Consider the following 15,981-nt stretch of genomic DNA (forward strand, 5'->3'; position numbering starts at 1 on the left):
TGATGGAACACTAGCATCTTATACTAAGAATTTAGGATTGCAGGTAAAGGTAACAACAGTAGTAGCAAGGACAGGCTATGCATCAGAATAGGATTAACGGAAAGCAGTAACATGCTACACTACTCTAATGCAAGCAGTATAGAGAAGAGTAGGCGATATCTGGTGATCAAGGGGGGGCTTGCCTGGTTGCTCTGGCAAGGAGGGGTCGTCGAGACCGTAGCCGAACTGGGGGTCGCCGGCTGCGGTCTCGGGGTCTACCGGGAACAAGTAACGGAGAGTAAACACAATAAATAACAGAGCAAACAAAGCAACATAAAGCATAACATGGCATTGCGTGGTGCTAGGGGTGACCTAACGCAGTATGAGGTGATATCGGTGAAGGGGGGAAACACCCAGGAAAATATGCCCGGTGTTTCGCGTTTTCGGACAGATGAACCAGAGGGGGAAAGTTGCATGTTCGCTATGCTAGGGATGTGTGGCGGACAAACGGGTTGCGTATCCGGATTCGTCTCGTCGTTCTGAGCAACTCTCATGTACAAAGTTTTTTCATCCGAGTTACAGATTATTTTATATTAATTTTTAGAGATTTAAACAATTTCTAAAATTAAATCTATTTGAAAATAAAAGGCTAAATTGCTATGGGTACACATAAGTGTACCCAGCAGAGTGCGTAGAGGCTGCCAGGTGGGGTCAGTTGACCAAGTCAATTGCCCAGTCAGCAAGTACAGTCAGCAGTCAACTATTGACTTTGACTGGTCAAACTGGTCAGTGGCCCACTGGTCAGTGGCAGTGATTATTAACAATCTTTTAGTTAATCTAATTAGATTAATTAGTGAGGTAGGGCAAGGCTGTCAGTGACACAGGGCTAACTGATTTAGTTAACAAATTAATTCTGCTTAATTAAGGGGGGGAGGGGGTTAGACACTAATAACTGGGGATGGGCCCCATCGGCAGAGGCCAGAGGCCATGCCTGGGGCGTACACACGGCCGCTCATAGAGGAGCGCCAGCGGCCGGCCCCCAGTCGGCACAACAAGCGAGCGGGGGGGAGTCGGGGGGAGAAGCCGGCGAGGAGGGGCACCGCGGCCGGCGCTAGCGACGGGCGGAGGCGGCAGCGAGCACGCGTGGTTGACAGGAGCGGCGTAGGGCAGGCAACGCGGCCGGCTGGCACGGGCGCGGGGGGGGGGGGCAGGAGCGGCGGTAGTGGTGGGCGCGCACGGGGAAGGCACGCGAGTCTGCGGGCGTGGGTGCGGCCAAGGGTCAGGGCTGTGCGCAGGTGATGGTGGGCGCAGCAGGTGCGGACAACGGGCGCGATGCGACGACGGGCAGCGGAGTACGGGCCGACGCGGAGCTGCAGCAGCGGCGCCGGTAGCAGCTGCAGGGCGGGGCGGGGAGCAGCGCAGCACAGGGCGGCGAGCACGAGTGCGAGCTCAGACGCGAGCTTCGCAGGCAATGGCCACGGCGGTGAGTTGAACCGCGGCAACAAGCTACGGCATTGGTGGAGACTACTATTATGTGCACGGGAACGAAGGAGGAAAGGGGGGTCGAGGGGAGCGCGGCCTCACGGTGATTCGTCAGGGAAGGGCAGCGGGCTCGGGGAGGCTTCGTCAGCGACGAATCGAACGGCGAGGTCCGGCGAGGCAGAGGTTGATGGCGACCTCACGGGGCTTGGTGCAGAGGCTCCCAACCTCTATGGGAGGCACCTGGAGGCATAGAGGACGAAGGCGGTGGCGCTGGAGCCCCCCGGACTCGTCGGTGTGGCGAGCGGCGAACGGTGGCCATGTGCACGGCGGTAGCGCGACGATGACTACGCTCAGACTCGCGGGGAATTTAGGGGAAGAGGGGGAGAAGTGCGAGAGGGAGTGGCGCTAGGGTTTGCCAGGGGGTGCTCGGGGTCCTTATCTTCGCGGGGCGCCACCGGATGGCCGGCGTGTGGCTCGGGGGGACGACCATGGCCGCGGGATGGCCGCCGCGCCCTCCCCCTGTATCCTGTAGCGTGAGGAGGGAGAGGAGGTGAGGTGGGATGCTGGTGTTCTGTGGCCTCTAGGGCCCAGATGCACATTAGTTAGTTAGGCCCTTTTACCAATTTTATTTTTCTGTTTTATAATTTCCTCACAGTTTTATATTTAAAAAAATATCAATTGAATTTTTTTGACAAAGAAATTTGGCACATAATTATTAGTCATAATTTTGGAGAGGCCCACAAAGTTTGAGGTCAAAAGAATTTGTTTAAATATTTGTTTATTTTGAAAAGGCTATTCTATTTACTGTTGGGCCAGTTATTATTTTCCTAGGAATTTATTTGTGAGTCAAATGAGGTTGGTTTCAACATGAAGATGATCAGGGGAATTTATAGAATTATGTGAACATTTTAGTTTTAACTTTTGAAAACTTTATTTGTTTGACTTTATTTTTTGAATTTGAATTTCGAATCGGTTTCGGATTAACGTGGGGTTAACATCAGTGACATCGGTGACATGGCATCATTAGTAGAGGGTTATTGTTGTAGAATTATCCGGACGTCACAGCGATGAAGTCGGCCAGTACTTGGGATTTGATGGCTCGTCGTGGCTTGTATGTTATGTCGAATGGAAGTAGCTCTATGGCCCATTTGGCAATCCGTCCTGTGGCATCGCGGTTGTTTATTATGTCATTGAGTGGGACCTCAGAAGGCACCATGATTGAACACTCCTGGAAGTAGTGCCGTAGCTTGCCGGATGCCATGAAGACCGCGTATGCTATCTTTTGGTAGTGAGGGTACCGGGATTTGCACGGTGTGAGGATAGTTGATACGTAGTATACTGGTTTTTGGAGCGGAAATTAGTGTCCGTCCTATTCTCATTCGACGACGAGCACGGCGCTCACCACCTGATGTGTTGCCAATATGTATAACAACACGGGCTCGCCAGTGTTTGGTGCGGCCAGGATTGGGTTGCTTGCTAGGAGGGCCTTTATTTCCTCCAGTCCTGCAGTCGCCGCGTCTGTCCATTCGAAGTTATCAGTGCGCCGTAAGAGGCGATAGATTGGTAGTGCCTTTTCTCCTAATCGGAAGATAAAGTGGCTTAGTGCTGCTATGCATCCAGCTAGCTTTTGGACCTGTTTGAGGTCTGTTTGTGTAGCCAACTATGACACCCGTCAACCGAAGAAGGAGAATATGATGCGCTTAATTGAGTGCCAAAATCTAGATGTAAGTTTGGAAGAAATCCATTTGGACTAGGGTTGGCCAACGGATTCATTTGAAGGAAGACAACGTGAACCTCTTGGTCGAAGAAAGGGTCATTGAGATGTCTTAGTTAGGGTAAGTAATTAGGGTAGGTTCACTAGATGAAGACTATATAGGAGGAGGGGGCAGGAGAGCCGAGCAAAGTGAGGAAGAGATATTTCAGGAGTCATCATTGCTGCATCGACACTTGTATTATTTCTAGACAAGGAGCTTTCCCTAAATTGTGTGCTGCAAGGTGACAACCACAACAATTCAAGTTGTCATTTAGTAGGAGAGAAAGGATTTTATCATGTTGTTCACATCGAGCAGACCACATGGTTACGACTAGATTCATGCTAATGGGTCGGAAAATTCTTCTAACCCAACATTTGAGACCTGCACGAGAAAATACTTCTGTCCCAACAATGTGCCTAACATCTAACATGCACTCGTATAGCTGGTTTGACACCTGGTCATCAACCATCATATATGCTAGTAACAGGGAATCCCACAAACAAGTCACACACATGCTGATAAATACACATGAGTTTATTCAATGAAGAGTGAATAAACCATAAATACAAAGGATATTGTTTACATCTACGAGTGCCGATTGGGCATATATATGTTTCTAACAACACTATATGCCACCGTGCCACAAATAATACTAACAACATGTGGCGTGGAGCACAAAACTATGCTCAAGGGGAAGAAGTTCACAAGATAGAACAATAGTTCCCCGTTCTTGCCCTTGTCGCGATAGTATTACTACATCAATGCTTCGTGCTGCCCCTAGCAAAGTGTGGTCCGAAGGTGCACATAAGACCGACGACGGTGGCTGCGTTAAGCATGAAAAAGACAAGGTGGTCTCCTGCGGGATTCACAACAGATACCAGGAAAATTGCTTAGAGTGAACCAAAGCTAGGGAATATAAATTTTGGGTGATGCTGAAATCATAGCATAACCCATGCATGTTCAAGATAATATACTCAAATAGGATATACCTTAACCAAAATTTAAGGTGTGATACTAAACCAGTGAATACGATCTTGTTTACTATGTTGTGTTATTTTGGTATGCATATGTGTTTCCGTAAGAACTGCGACTGAAGTCCTCTTGCACTAAAAATCTAAGCTTTGAATAGAAAAACCAATCATGCCTGTGAGAATTTAAGAGATGCCCTTCGAAAGTACCATTACACGTCTCGCTTTGTATAACACATTCAACTCAACCAATTTCTAGCTATTCCTTATACACAGATATATACGCAAAGCATCCATGAAGCATGAATTTCTATGTTTTCTACCACACGACAAGAGCCATAAGCCATCCTTTAACCAAAAAAATACAATTAAACTATTTCATGTCATGAGATAGATTTCTAAAAATTTATAGGAAAACGGTAGATAAATTAGATGTGTAGCTAATTCATGTAAATTTACTTAAAATGTATAAACAATGTAATACCTGGAAGAAATGAAGCAGTTTGGCGCCTTTGAGCCCATGAAAATCTACAATGAAAATTGTAAACCATGATAAGGTAATTGTTTCCCCAAAAAATTGAGCGCGAAAAAAACAAGGGTTAACAATAGAGTTTTATTTCATGGTGTATACAAGTTTATAATTTTTAAAATCAAACAAATAAATTACTCCCTAATTAATTGACGCTTACTTAGTACAATCTTTTTCGAATATTCTTAGTACAAAATTTGGATCGGAGGGAGTAGCATCTATTTAACTTTTCATCGTCAATGAAATGATTAAAAAGCTATTTGGGAAAATGACACAATGTGTGTTTTCCAAAAGAATGTTGATTGTGACTGCTATATGTTCCTTTGTTGTTGCAATACATAGTGAGTAAAGTGGTGGACCATGGCAACTTACATAACACCTGCAACAGCCGGAGCGACAGCTTTGAAGATGGACATTAGTGTTACAGAAAGTCCATTGGCCGATGCTCTTAGGTCTTGACTCTGTTTTTTTCATGTATATCGAAAGGTCAGAAACATAGAAACTAATATCATCAATTTTCATGGAACATATGGAATGCAACTTTTGATATAATTACAAAGTATTAGAAATCATGCAAACTTACCACAGCATCATTCATCAAAATATTGCACACCGTGATGGTAGTTACCTGCAATATTTCAAAAGAGCATGAGTAACACTAATTAATAATCGCTACCTTGAGTTCTAGTATATAACATATAAGCATAATAGTAGTGGTGGGTAGCATAATAGTAGTGGTGGGTAAGATAATAAACATATAAGCAATCGAAATATTTGTCAACATATGAGTAATTAGTAGTTTTATGATTTTGTTGCTGGCTTGCGCCAATTAGTTGCTGAGAACACTATTTACGTGTATTAATTAGCAATCACTCCGATAGATAGACCAAAATTGGAATATTTTTCATAATATGAACCGGTAGCAGGTCCAAGTTTGAACACTTGTTCTGCACAAGAAAAGCAAGATCTTTGCACTCACTTGGAAGGAATTCTTTAGAGAAGATGCACAATTTACTACCAACTGAAGATTGAACCCTGATAATGTAGTCATGAATGGATAGCTCGCAAGAAGTGGTAATGTCAAGATCTGCATATGAGAATTTTTTATGAGTTGAACCATTACAATATATCTTTACTGATCAGTAGTGGATATTCTTACCGCAGTTGCACGGACTAATGTGATAGGTTCTATAGCTTTTGCAACCGATGGATAAATCAAAATCTGGTATATTAGGAGGAAGAGACCTGATAAAAACGACAATCAGAACAACAAACTCTCCATGTAACAGAACATATATATAACGATGCCTGAAACATGATTTATCGAGTTACTTGTGAGTTATCATGAACACATGCTTAATATTTGAATATGGTTCTAGCATGGCTTAAATCTTGAAATTAAGCATCTGCCATGGGAATGGGTCAAATCAACTTAGATAAAATTGCCTCATTAGTATTAGTGCCATCAACAAGTAAATATATTTATACATAGATTCTAATCTTATAGATTTTGTATGGAAACTTCCATGCATGCCTATCAGTACACATCTATGATAAAAATAACCATATATACATGGGCCTAGAATGCTAGATCCTCTCTAGGTTCCTATCTCCAAAATTGTCTATGATGTTCAAAACTTTAAATCTTAAACAAATATATATTGGTCATGACTTATAGATTCACTATTGTAAATTTGGAGGGACCTTTCCTATTGTTCTTACAATTAAATACCTGAGAGTGCAAGGACACTGCCCACATCTGTAGAAGTAAAGCTTAATCCACCATATTTCCTATCGCTAACAGCCCAAAGAGAGAATACCTGCAATTTTATGTTTTGACCAAATCAAATCCATAATGACAATGGTAATGGTAATGCAACAAAAGATACAGAAAAAATAAGTGAAACATGATATGCTATCTTAGGAAAGAGAAGGTATGATAAATGTGAGTGGAGGATATATCAACAATCAAATGACTCATGTTACCTCTGCATAAGCCACATCCTGAAGCGAGAAAAGACAATATACGGTGATAGCAGACATCAATGGCCAGTTTGTGAACAAACTCCAATATCCACCACTACTTTCTTCAGCATTAGAGCCGGAAAGAGATTCTTCCATGGCTTCAATCGAATTATTTGAATATGTCGCTTCATTGTGTTTATGTAAAGTTTCCTATAGCATTTCAAACATGTTCATTTAAAAATGAGATCTCCCACAAAGAAATGTAAAGATGAGGTTATATGTACAACGACGGTAAGGTCTTTGTTGAAATATTATAGGGTGCGTACAACTATATTAAATGCCTTAAGCAACTAAGTTACTCATATCCTTGGTTGGTTGCCTCAACACCACTCATGACAATATCTAAGGGCATTATGGCACAAGAAAACTCACTGGAAGCCAGATGCAAGAAATTAAAGCAGCAACGGCGAGGATTGATATACACAGGCATGGGAGAAAATATGGAAACCTAGAACAATGTGAGTTTAAATAGAATTAGCATCACATAATAAACCGACATAAAAAGGGTGCACATAGCAAATTCTTACCTCCCGAATATATATTCCTGAGAGAACATGCCTGGATATTTATCTGCTGGCTGATATGAAAACAATAGACAAATACAATTAGCTTGCAAGGCCCGTAACATTTTATTTTACAATAATTTTATGCAAACATTAAATTCTTTTAAAAAGGAACATATGGGCTTGGTTGGATTGCACGCTTTGTATTTGGCAGATTGAATTTGACTACTAATTCTAATTTCATGTGGATGAGAACTACAACTCGAGATCAACTTCGATTCATATGCTGGAAAGCCATGAATTTTTAGACCATATTTTGTATGTACAAGTCATTCGAAAAGTCATTTGGTTCAACGCTTTGATACTATGACAAAATAATTTAATGCGAGTAGCACACATCCAATATAATACATGATACTGATACTATGATGTACTAATTATGTCATGATATTATGTTACGTTAATTATGTTACTCACATAATTTATTAGGTATTGTAACATTTCCATCTTATGGTATGTTATATAGTGGCAGAGCCATGTTCAGGCCAACAGGGGTCATGCCCCCCCCCCCCGACTTGGACACTATTGTTATATGTGCACTGGTTTTCTTAGAATTTGGGTTATAAATTAATCCACTTTTAAACTAAATGAAAAATATTCACTTGGCCCTAATCACAAACCATATGGGACGAGAGGTAACTATGATGGTGTGTGCTTACACTTAGCATATCTAATACAATGGGTATTCATTCATGTTCATTAACAAAAAAAATTACAGATATGGAACTTGGCATATTTTTGTCATGGTGTGTAAACATTGACGTGTATCAAACTGGATGTAGAACCTAATTACCCACAAAGCAAGTAAATGAGTTATATAAAAGGATCAGGAAAACAGGGACAACCAATTTACTGGTAGCATCTATAATTTGAGAAATGGGAAGTTAGAGTGCACAATAAGAAGAAGAAGATTTGGAGATTGGTTTTGTGTGTGAATATTAAACAAACTATTACCTGTGCAAGATAACCACCAATGGCTGGACCAACAATGAGGCCTATGGCACGTGAGGAAGAAATCTGAATGGTTACCCATCAATAGAAATGGGTGAGCATTATTTTTGGCCCAATAAAGTTGGGGGTTGGGTAATAGTAACATAAAAATATTGTAATAACTTGAGAATCTTACAAGTGATAATGCCAAGTGACTATATTCTTTCCGGCATACTTCTGTAGCATAAGCCTGAACATGCGCAAAAAGAAGTCAATCAAATGTTAATGTAGTGAAGCATTTATATTAATGTTGTATTAAACACTACAATCACGCTAGTGAAATATGTATACTATTTTGAGACAGGATAGTGTACGGGTCAACCATGTGAATACAACTGGTTGGCTAGAATTTATCTACTTCAACTTGGGAAGTAACAAAGACCATGTTCATTAAAACATAACAATATTAATTCAAAATAGGCCAACAATCTAAAGATTCATGTGCATTACACATCAACCGTATTTGTCAAGTGTCACACTCTCACAAAATAATGACATAAATTAAGTCCAGTGGATAACGTAAGAGCAATTGTTGAATAAACTTAAGAATATGAATGTGAGTACATGATCAGTTAGTAAACAAAGTACAAGTACATGATGAAAGATTGTAGTACCAAAAAAGATGATTATACTCATGAATGTTTTGGTACCTTAATTGGCCCCAACATACCAGACAACAACCCAAGCAAACCTCTTGTGGTTAATGCCATCCAATAACTAGAGCTGAGTCCAAATAGTGTATTCAAGGTAATTCTGAAATATATGAGGAAACATGCTTAAATTCTGGGTGCATTTGTAAAATTATAGCCAAACAAAATCTCCTTGGCGAGTAGAAAAGACTATGCTTCGTCAAAAATATTATCCTTACACTGCAATAAGGGTAACTACGAGAACAGGTTTCCTCCCATGCTTATCGGCCACAATTCCCCATAATGTAGAGGTGAGTGCTCTACCAAGCATATATGAAGCACCTTCATTGATAGCAAATTAAGGCACCATAAGTTATCACGATACTTAAAGTTGATGTATATCCCCTCACATCAAAGTGTCCTTACACAACTATGCTTAAATGCTTCAGAAGTTTGACATAAAACAATATCTTCAGGAAAACTCACCAACAAAACCAGCATAAAATCCTATATCTTCTACTTGCTTAGCAATGTGCAGGTCCCTTATCTGCAAACGAACGTCCAATGAAGATAATTTATTAAAACTTAGGATAATATTTTTCACTGAGCAATGACAAACTACTTATCAAACAATAGTGAATTAAAATCATGTTTCCGAACTTAAAATAGCCTAGTTATTTTCCAAAAAAATATACAATTTAATTTTCACCGTGATCATTAGATGGCATTTTAAACATAAAGTCTCATAAGTGTCACTCATATTTTGTACAAAAATTGTCACAAGTCACAACATTACAACAATCATTCATTCTAGGCTACTACTTGGCAAGACTTTAGTTCCCTGTGTGAACTCTCGAAGCATAGCAAACAAAGCATTAGAAGAATTACACATGACTTATTATGTAGAAAAAACCCAACAATGTTTATTTTTGTCCCTTCTTTTCGACTTTGGTCACTAGTAACATTGTTTTGTAGTGCGTCTTGTAAACAAGGGGCATCTTATTTGCCTAAATCTATTTAAACATCCTCTAGAGAAAAGAAATAATGTTGACAAGTGAATAATTTGGAATAGTGAGAGCCAAAAATGGGGGTAAGGATGATTCTTTTCTTCTTTCTTTCTCAAAGACGCATCTGACTGCAATGTTTCAACTACATTTTCATAGTCTTATACAGAGCTTGTACCAGAGATATATACTCTTCGTAGCGTTGCTCACCATAAAATACAAGAAGGGAAACAAGGATTGAATCGGCAAGGCTGCAACAGGAAGAAGGAATAAATTATATCAATTCATAATTAGTAATGAGTAGACAGCTCATAAGGTAGAAGCAAAAAGTATCGGAAACTATTATAGTCTAATAAAGTTTCAAATGCGGTTAGTGTTTAGTAATATGAGCACTCTTCTCTCAATTAAACAAATGGAAAAGCTACCGGACTTGGCACGAATATTGCATTTGGATGGACATAGGCTGGTAGTATGATAGAGAACCTGTCTGAGCGATCTCTGTCCATGAAGGAAAAGAGGTAACCAAGTTTGACATGATGGAATCTTTGGTGAGATGCATCGTACAGACGACTACGTAGTTGGCAGCCCGTTGTTGGTGTGCATGTCCATGTATTGTGCGTGCAGTCTTTGGCCGGCAAATTGATCATAGATCCCCGTGTCTACGTTTTTTTTTTAGGAATTTTTTTTTTTTGAAACAAGGCAAAAGATTTGCCATTTTCATTGAATAAGAAGGAGTAGTATTTTGAGGAATTTTTTTTGAGGAATTGATCTCCATGTTTACGTGCAATGGCTACTTTCCCACCGGTTGATGTGTAGTAAAAAGTATCAACCAAACTGGGCAAAGCCGAGGGTGATCCTCCTTTTCTTTTCCTTTTTCTGGAGGATCTGCGAAGATCCACAGGTTTCCTCAACTTCTCTGATTTGCATCCGCTGTGTTTCGGGGGGCAGAGGTTGGTACTGTGCGAGTGATGGCCAAGGACACGTAGCAAGAGGTTGTGAGGACGGAAGGGAGTATTTTAAGCGACCCGAAAGGGAATTAATCATGACCAAGGGAAGATGTTTAGAGGTGGAAAATACTACTCCTAGTAGTACTACTTAAAATAGCAAGTGGCATGTGACGTAAGTGGTAATTAATTGCACATGAACCCGTTCCGGGCAGAGTTTGGTCGAGATTACGACGATGCATGCCGCACCCAAACTTGTACTGCTACAAGAGGGCTGACGGGAAGATACAGACATCCGAGAAACAGTACTCAAGGAACATCGATGCAGCTAAACCTACTCTAACAAAGGCAAGATTGGCTGTCCCATCGCTTTGGACAATAACAAAGTGCAAGTACAAGTGTAGAAAAGCAAAGCTGCATGATTGAGCCTTGAGGCAAAAATATCAGTCTCGACTTCCTGCGCAGGGCCAATCAACAACGAGGAACGCCAGGATTAACCGACATGACATTAGCAGATTGTTGATGATAGTAACACGGACGGTGGAAAAAAGACGACGAGGGATAGGTAGCAAAAAAAATGGTTTGCACCAATCAAATCAAAGTCTAAAAGGGGGGATGATCTAATCTAGTAAAAGAAAAAGGTTTAAAAGGGAGGAAACAGACGGAGAATAAGATCTGTAGCTTCCTGCTGCATACCACTCCACGAGAGAAAAACAAGAGCAGCAGTTGATTAGTACTAAACAGTAATTCCACTGGAGAGGAGAGGAGAGGAGAGATGATTAAGGGAGGGGATGCAGCGAGTAGAGAACGGGAGCACGCACTGGAGCAGACGGTGACGAGCCACATGCAGGCGAACTCTGTGTAGGGCACGCCCCTCCGCGTCTCGTTCCTCTTCTCCAGCCTGCACCCGGGGCAGTTGCCGTGGTAGTACGTCCGCTTCAGCAGCGGCACCTCCAGCCCGTCGCCGCCGCCGCCATCTTTGCCCATCTCACTCGGCGAGCAGAGGAAGCGGCCGGGGCGGTGCAATGCCGCACAGGACAGAGATGGGTTTTTGCCTCTGCTCGCTCGCTTGGTTGCTGCCGCTGAAGCGCGGCTCCTGTTTATGTTTATGGTGCACGAACGTACAGCGCACGGTGGCCTCCTCTTTATGGAGCAGGAAGGATACAGCACACCAAATATTTATATTACTACAAAAAAAAAACAAGTTGCCAGTACCACTACCAGCAGCAGCAGCAGGAGTGGGTTAAACTAGCTAGCTAGGGTCGCAAGGCCACCAGCCCACGAGGAACACTGCCAGGTCAGCCTTCACAGATTGGGGGCCGGTACAAGATGCAGGCCCACAACGTGCTGCACGCCCGTAAACATACAACGCGAGAGAGGGACGGGCTGTTTTTTTCTTTCTTTTTTTCTGATGATGAATTCGCTCGACGGTGACGCCCTGCATTATTGCCGTAGAAAATGGGACGAAAGAAAGAAGGTAATGCGTTATGCACGGAAGGAAGGAAATGCGACGATAGCAGCCGCCAGGCATCCGAATCTTGTGATCAATTGGTTGGTCTTACAGGCTTGGCCCGAAATTCGTATCGGGGGATGGTTTGGAGCTACTGGGGGCATTGGGACATTTAAAGATATTATCGCATCCAGAAACGAAGCACACAGTATTAGATGCTGCAAGTTCAGACTAAAAGAAGATCTGAGTCTTGTGGCTCATAGGTGTAAGCATCTAAGCACCTTGCAAAAGTGGATTAAGCATCGTCTAGAATGATGCCCGCCTTAAGAAGTTTTGAGAATAGAAATATGTCCACATGTTGGAAAAGGCTGGAATAGGATAAACTCTTTTGCTTTCTGATTTTGTATAATTTGTAAACATCGGTTATATTAATAGAAAATACCGTAGAACAATTGTTCTACGGGTTTTGGTTATAAAAACAAGGTGCTTTGCTGGATCTGACGGACGGATCGATCTCCTGATGCACAAGATGTCTTCGTGGATTGGTGGCACGTTATACACGGAAGGAAATGAAACGATAGCAGCCACCAGGCATCCGAATCTTATGGTCAACTAGTAGAATGCCCGTGCGTTGCCACGGGCCAACAAATGAAATTGTGTAAACAATGCTCATTTTCCTTCCCAGAAACGAGCATATTGCACGCAATGTTTAACCACAACACAAATGCAAGCATATTCTTCTCTTTATTCTTACAAACATGACACACCCCTCTAGCCGCCCTTTCCCATTAAACTTGCCGTTCATCACCTTCTCTGTCCATACATCATTCACCCTCTCAATCTATTGCCCCTTAATTTTGCATGTAGCTTCCATGTCATTGTTTCGTTGTCTCGGACGGTACAAAAAAACCCTACCACGTCACCTTCTTCTAGATCTATTCCTAATCCAAGGAAGCTAAATCTAGTTGAATGACCGTGCGTTGCCCTGAAAAATAAAATTATCTATGAAAACACATATCATAATATCATTATATGGAGTTTGTACATCACATGCTTATGACTATGTTTCTCCAAGCATGCATTTCAATTTCCACCCTCACCAAAATATGTACTTACATGTGCTCCTTCAACCACACAAATACGTCTTATCCCCCCTCCATGAAATTCGCTTTGCATCATTGTGTTGCACATGTGATATTTAAAAACAAGGAAGCGAGTGGTGTCATCAGCATTAGTCATCTACATTTGGCACTCGGGAAGAAGGCACAATTGGCTTCTCTGACCAGATTTGATTCTATCTAGGTGTTACTCTTCTATATTGACGAGTTCCGTCTGTGAAGCGAATTCTAGGCTTCCTCCTGTTCAACACAGGTACCAAATTTGAGATGCAAAACTTTAAGATGTACATGATTTCTTGCACAAATCCTCTTGCCGAATCATGGAGCTTCAAATTTTCTGTGGACAAAATCATCCGAGTGCAGTGTATTGCAATGCTCGAGTAATAAACATATACAACAAACTTTTGAGTCTATGAATTTATGATAGTGAGGAGTATAAACTATGAAACATAGATTGGAATCTCATGAGGTCAGTACAACTTAAATGAAGTTCCTAAAGAATATAAGTTGAAGATTTCATAACATATCAGTTGGTATTTCAATGATAGTTGGACCATAAAGTTTGCAAGCTAGTTTCCCTTCTAAGAAGGGCCAAATACATTCCTTATAAACAGCTGGAACTCTATGTCCTTAGTAAGTTTCCCGAAAAAAGCGACACTTGCACCATCATGGATGTCCGAGTACTTCGCATGCTATTTCTCCCACCTCCGTTTTTTGTCTCCCCTCCCCTTTCGCAAAAGAAAACGGTTTTACCCATGCATGTTCACCGCTGGAAATAAGCCCCAACTCATGCATGCACATGCTTTAAAAAAAAGCCGGCCGACCCGAAAAGGAAATCTTGCCCACACACTCCGGAGGTGAGCTCGTCCAATTTTGCCACCACTCCATCTCCCCCAATTGTCGTTCTCCACCTTCCCAGCCCTCGCCACTTCACCTCCCCCACCCATGCACCGCTTTTGTAGGCAGCCCCTGTCATCGCCGCCTTCATCGATGGCCCCCTCGCCACCACCACAGCGTGATGCCTTGCCATCATCTCCATGCCCCCATCAGTTGCGTCCACTAATCAAATAGTGGGACCTACAAACAGATTATACACTAAAAACTTAGTACGCAAGATTAGTGCAAACCCAAACCAGATTCAGCGAACTAAACCAAATATAACTCCCAGGCAAAGAAGGGTACCTCCCCATCAGTTCCATAGAGTCACACGATCGACAACATATACAGATTTCCGATCAGATGAGTAGACAATGTTGCGAACCTCCCCAGACCATTCTACAAAGGGTTACAAAATGGTAGATAGAAAATAGGGATGCATTTTATGTCCTCGTAGAAAGGACATATAGATATAATATATATGTCCAGAAATTTACCTGGAGCATGTACATTTAGAATTTTGTTAGCAACTCACCTGTAGAAGACATAAAAATTGAGGTCACCAGACACAAAATTAAAAAATACATACACATCATGTATGTTCACGATCATGTGAAGTGAAACAATTTTGAACAATAAACCGAAAAATGACGTGTTAAATTAGTCTACGTTCCCAGGAGGCCAAACAGAAATCAAAAGATGTGATGTTCAATTTATTTATCTGATAGGAAATGCTCTCTAGTTATATTATTACAGTTATCAGTCTACAAACTGAAAGGCATTGTGCTATTTATGACAGTTCTCTTGAACTTCTGATGCAAGAATGCAAATTCGAATGACAAGAATAGACGGTGCCCCTTAATATAGACCCAAAATTAATTTAGTAAAACCATTGATCACAAGATTTTCCGACAGAAACACGATAGACTTCCCGACCTAGCCCTAGAACGGAACCCGTAACGTCCCCCGCCGCTCGGTCCCCAGCCCGCACTGTCGTGGGCGCCTCCCACACCGGCGGCATCCCTTCGGGGTCCCCAAGATGACGAGCGATCCGGCGCGGCGGAAAGGGCTGGCACTGAGGAGCAGCGACTCGGTCGGGAGCCTGGCCAGCGCCAGCGGCTCCCTCCATCATCGCCGCCCTCGGCCACATCCAACGCGGTCGTCGGCCACGAAGAGGCGGACGAGCCCGGCAGCAGGGTGTTGTCCCTCCCATCGCTTTCATGTTCGACTACTCTTCCTTGGATCGCCTACCACCACAGATGCAGGGATCCTCTTGACTCACACGCCGACCATGCCTCAACCAGCGAGCATCGGCGCATCGCCGGCGCGCTCCTTGTGCTCTCCCTCCTCTCTTCCATGGTTGGCACAAGGGAGGGATGAGACGGGCAGGAGAGAGCCTCTTTATCTAGATCAGGCAGGGGTTAGGTTTGGAAAGAGTAAATCAGCTGGAGCGATTGAGGGAAGGAGATCGGAATGGAGCAGGGCGCGATTGAAGGGTATGGCAAGAAGAACTTTTTTGGAAAGCTTTGATTCTGGTGATAATTACCATATTCGAAATTTCCTTAGTTATAGCCTTACCATACATGGATTGATTTATTACTATAATTATCATATTTGAGATTTCTAAGTTTATAGCCTTACCATACGTGGATTAATTGTGATTGATTACC

The 15,981-nt window shown here is 42.3% G+C and overlaps 1 protein-coding gene across 1 annotated transcript; it reads right to left on the reverse strand.

Moving 5' to 3' along the window:
• Positions 1 to 3,728: 3,728 nt before the first annotated feature.
• LOC123061059 (probable peptide/nitrate transporter At3g43790) lies at positions 3,729 to 12,019 on the reverse strand. The gene is made up of 17 exons (XM_044483964.1): positions 11,689 to 12,019; positions 10,134 to 10,174; positions 9,406 to 9,466; positions 9,159 to 9,261; positions 8,941 to 9,043; positions 8,427 to 8,480; positions 8,255 to 8,317; positions 7,265 to 7,314; positions 7,110 to 7,185; positions 6,699 to 6,887; positions 6,445 to 6,532; positions 5,872 to 5,957; positions 5,692 to 5,799; positions 5,296 to 5,340; positions 5,085 to 5,173; positions 4,668 to 4,711; positions 3,729 to 4,071 (listed from the first exon to the last, which is right to left on the reverse strand). The coding sequence occupies exons 1-17, from the start codon at positions 11,852 to 11,854 to the stop codon at positions 3,974 to 3,976; spliced, it is 1,464 nt and encodes a 487-aa protein (XP_044339899.1). The 5' UTR covers positions 11,855 to 12,019; the 3' UTR covers positions 3,729 to 3,973.
• Positions 12,020 to 15,981: the final 3,962 nt, after the last annotated feature.

The sequence above is a fragment of the Triticum aestivum genome, chromosome 3A (assembly GCF_018294505.1).
Source record: "Triticum aestivum cultivar Chinese Spring chromosome 3A, IWGSC CS RefSeq v2.1, whole genome shotgun sequence".
NCBI classification, from domain to species: domain Eukaryota; kingdom Viridiplantae; phylum Streptophyta; class Magnoliopsida; order Poales; family Poaceae; genus Triticum; species Triticum aestivum.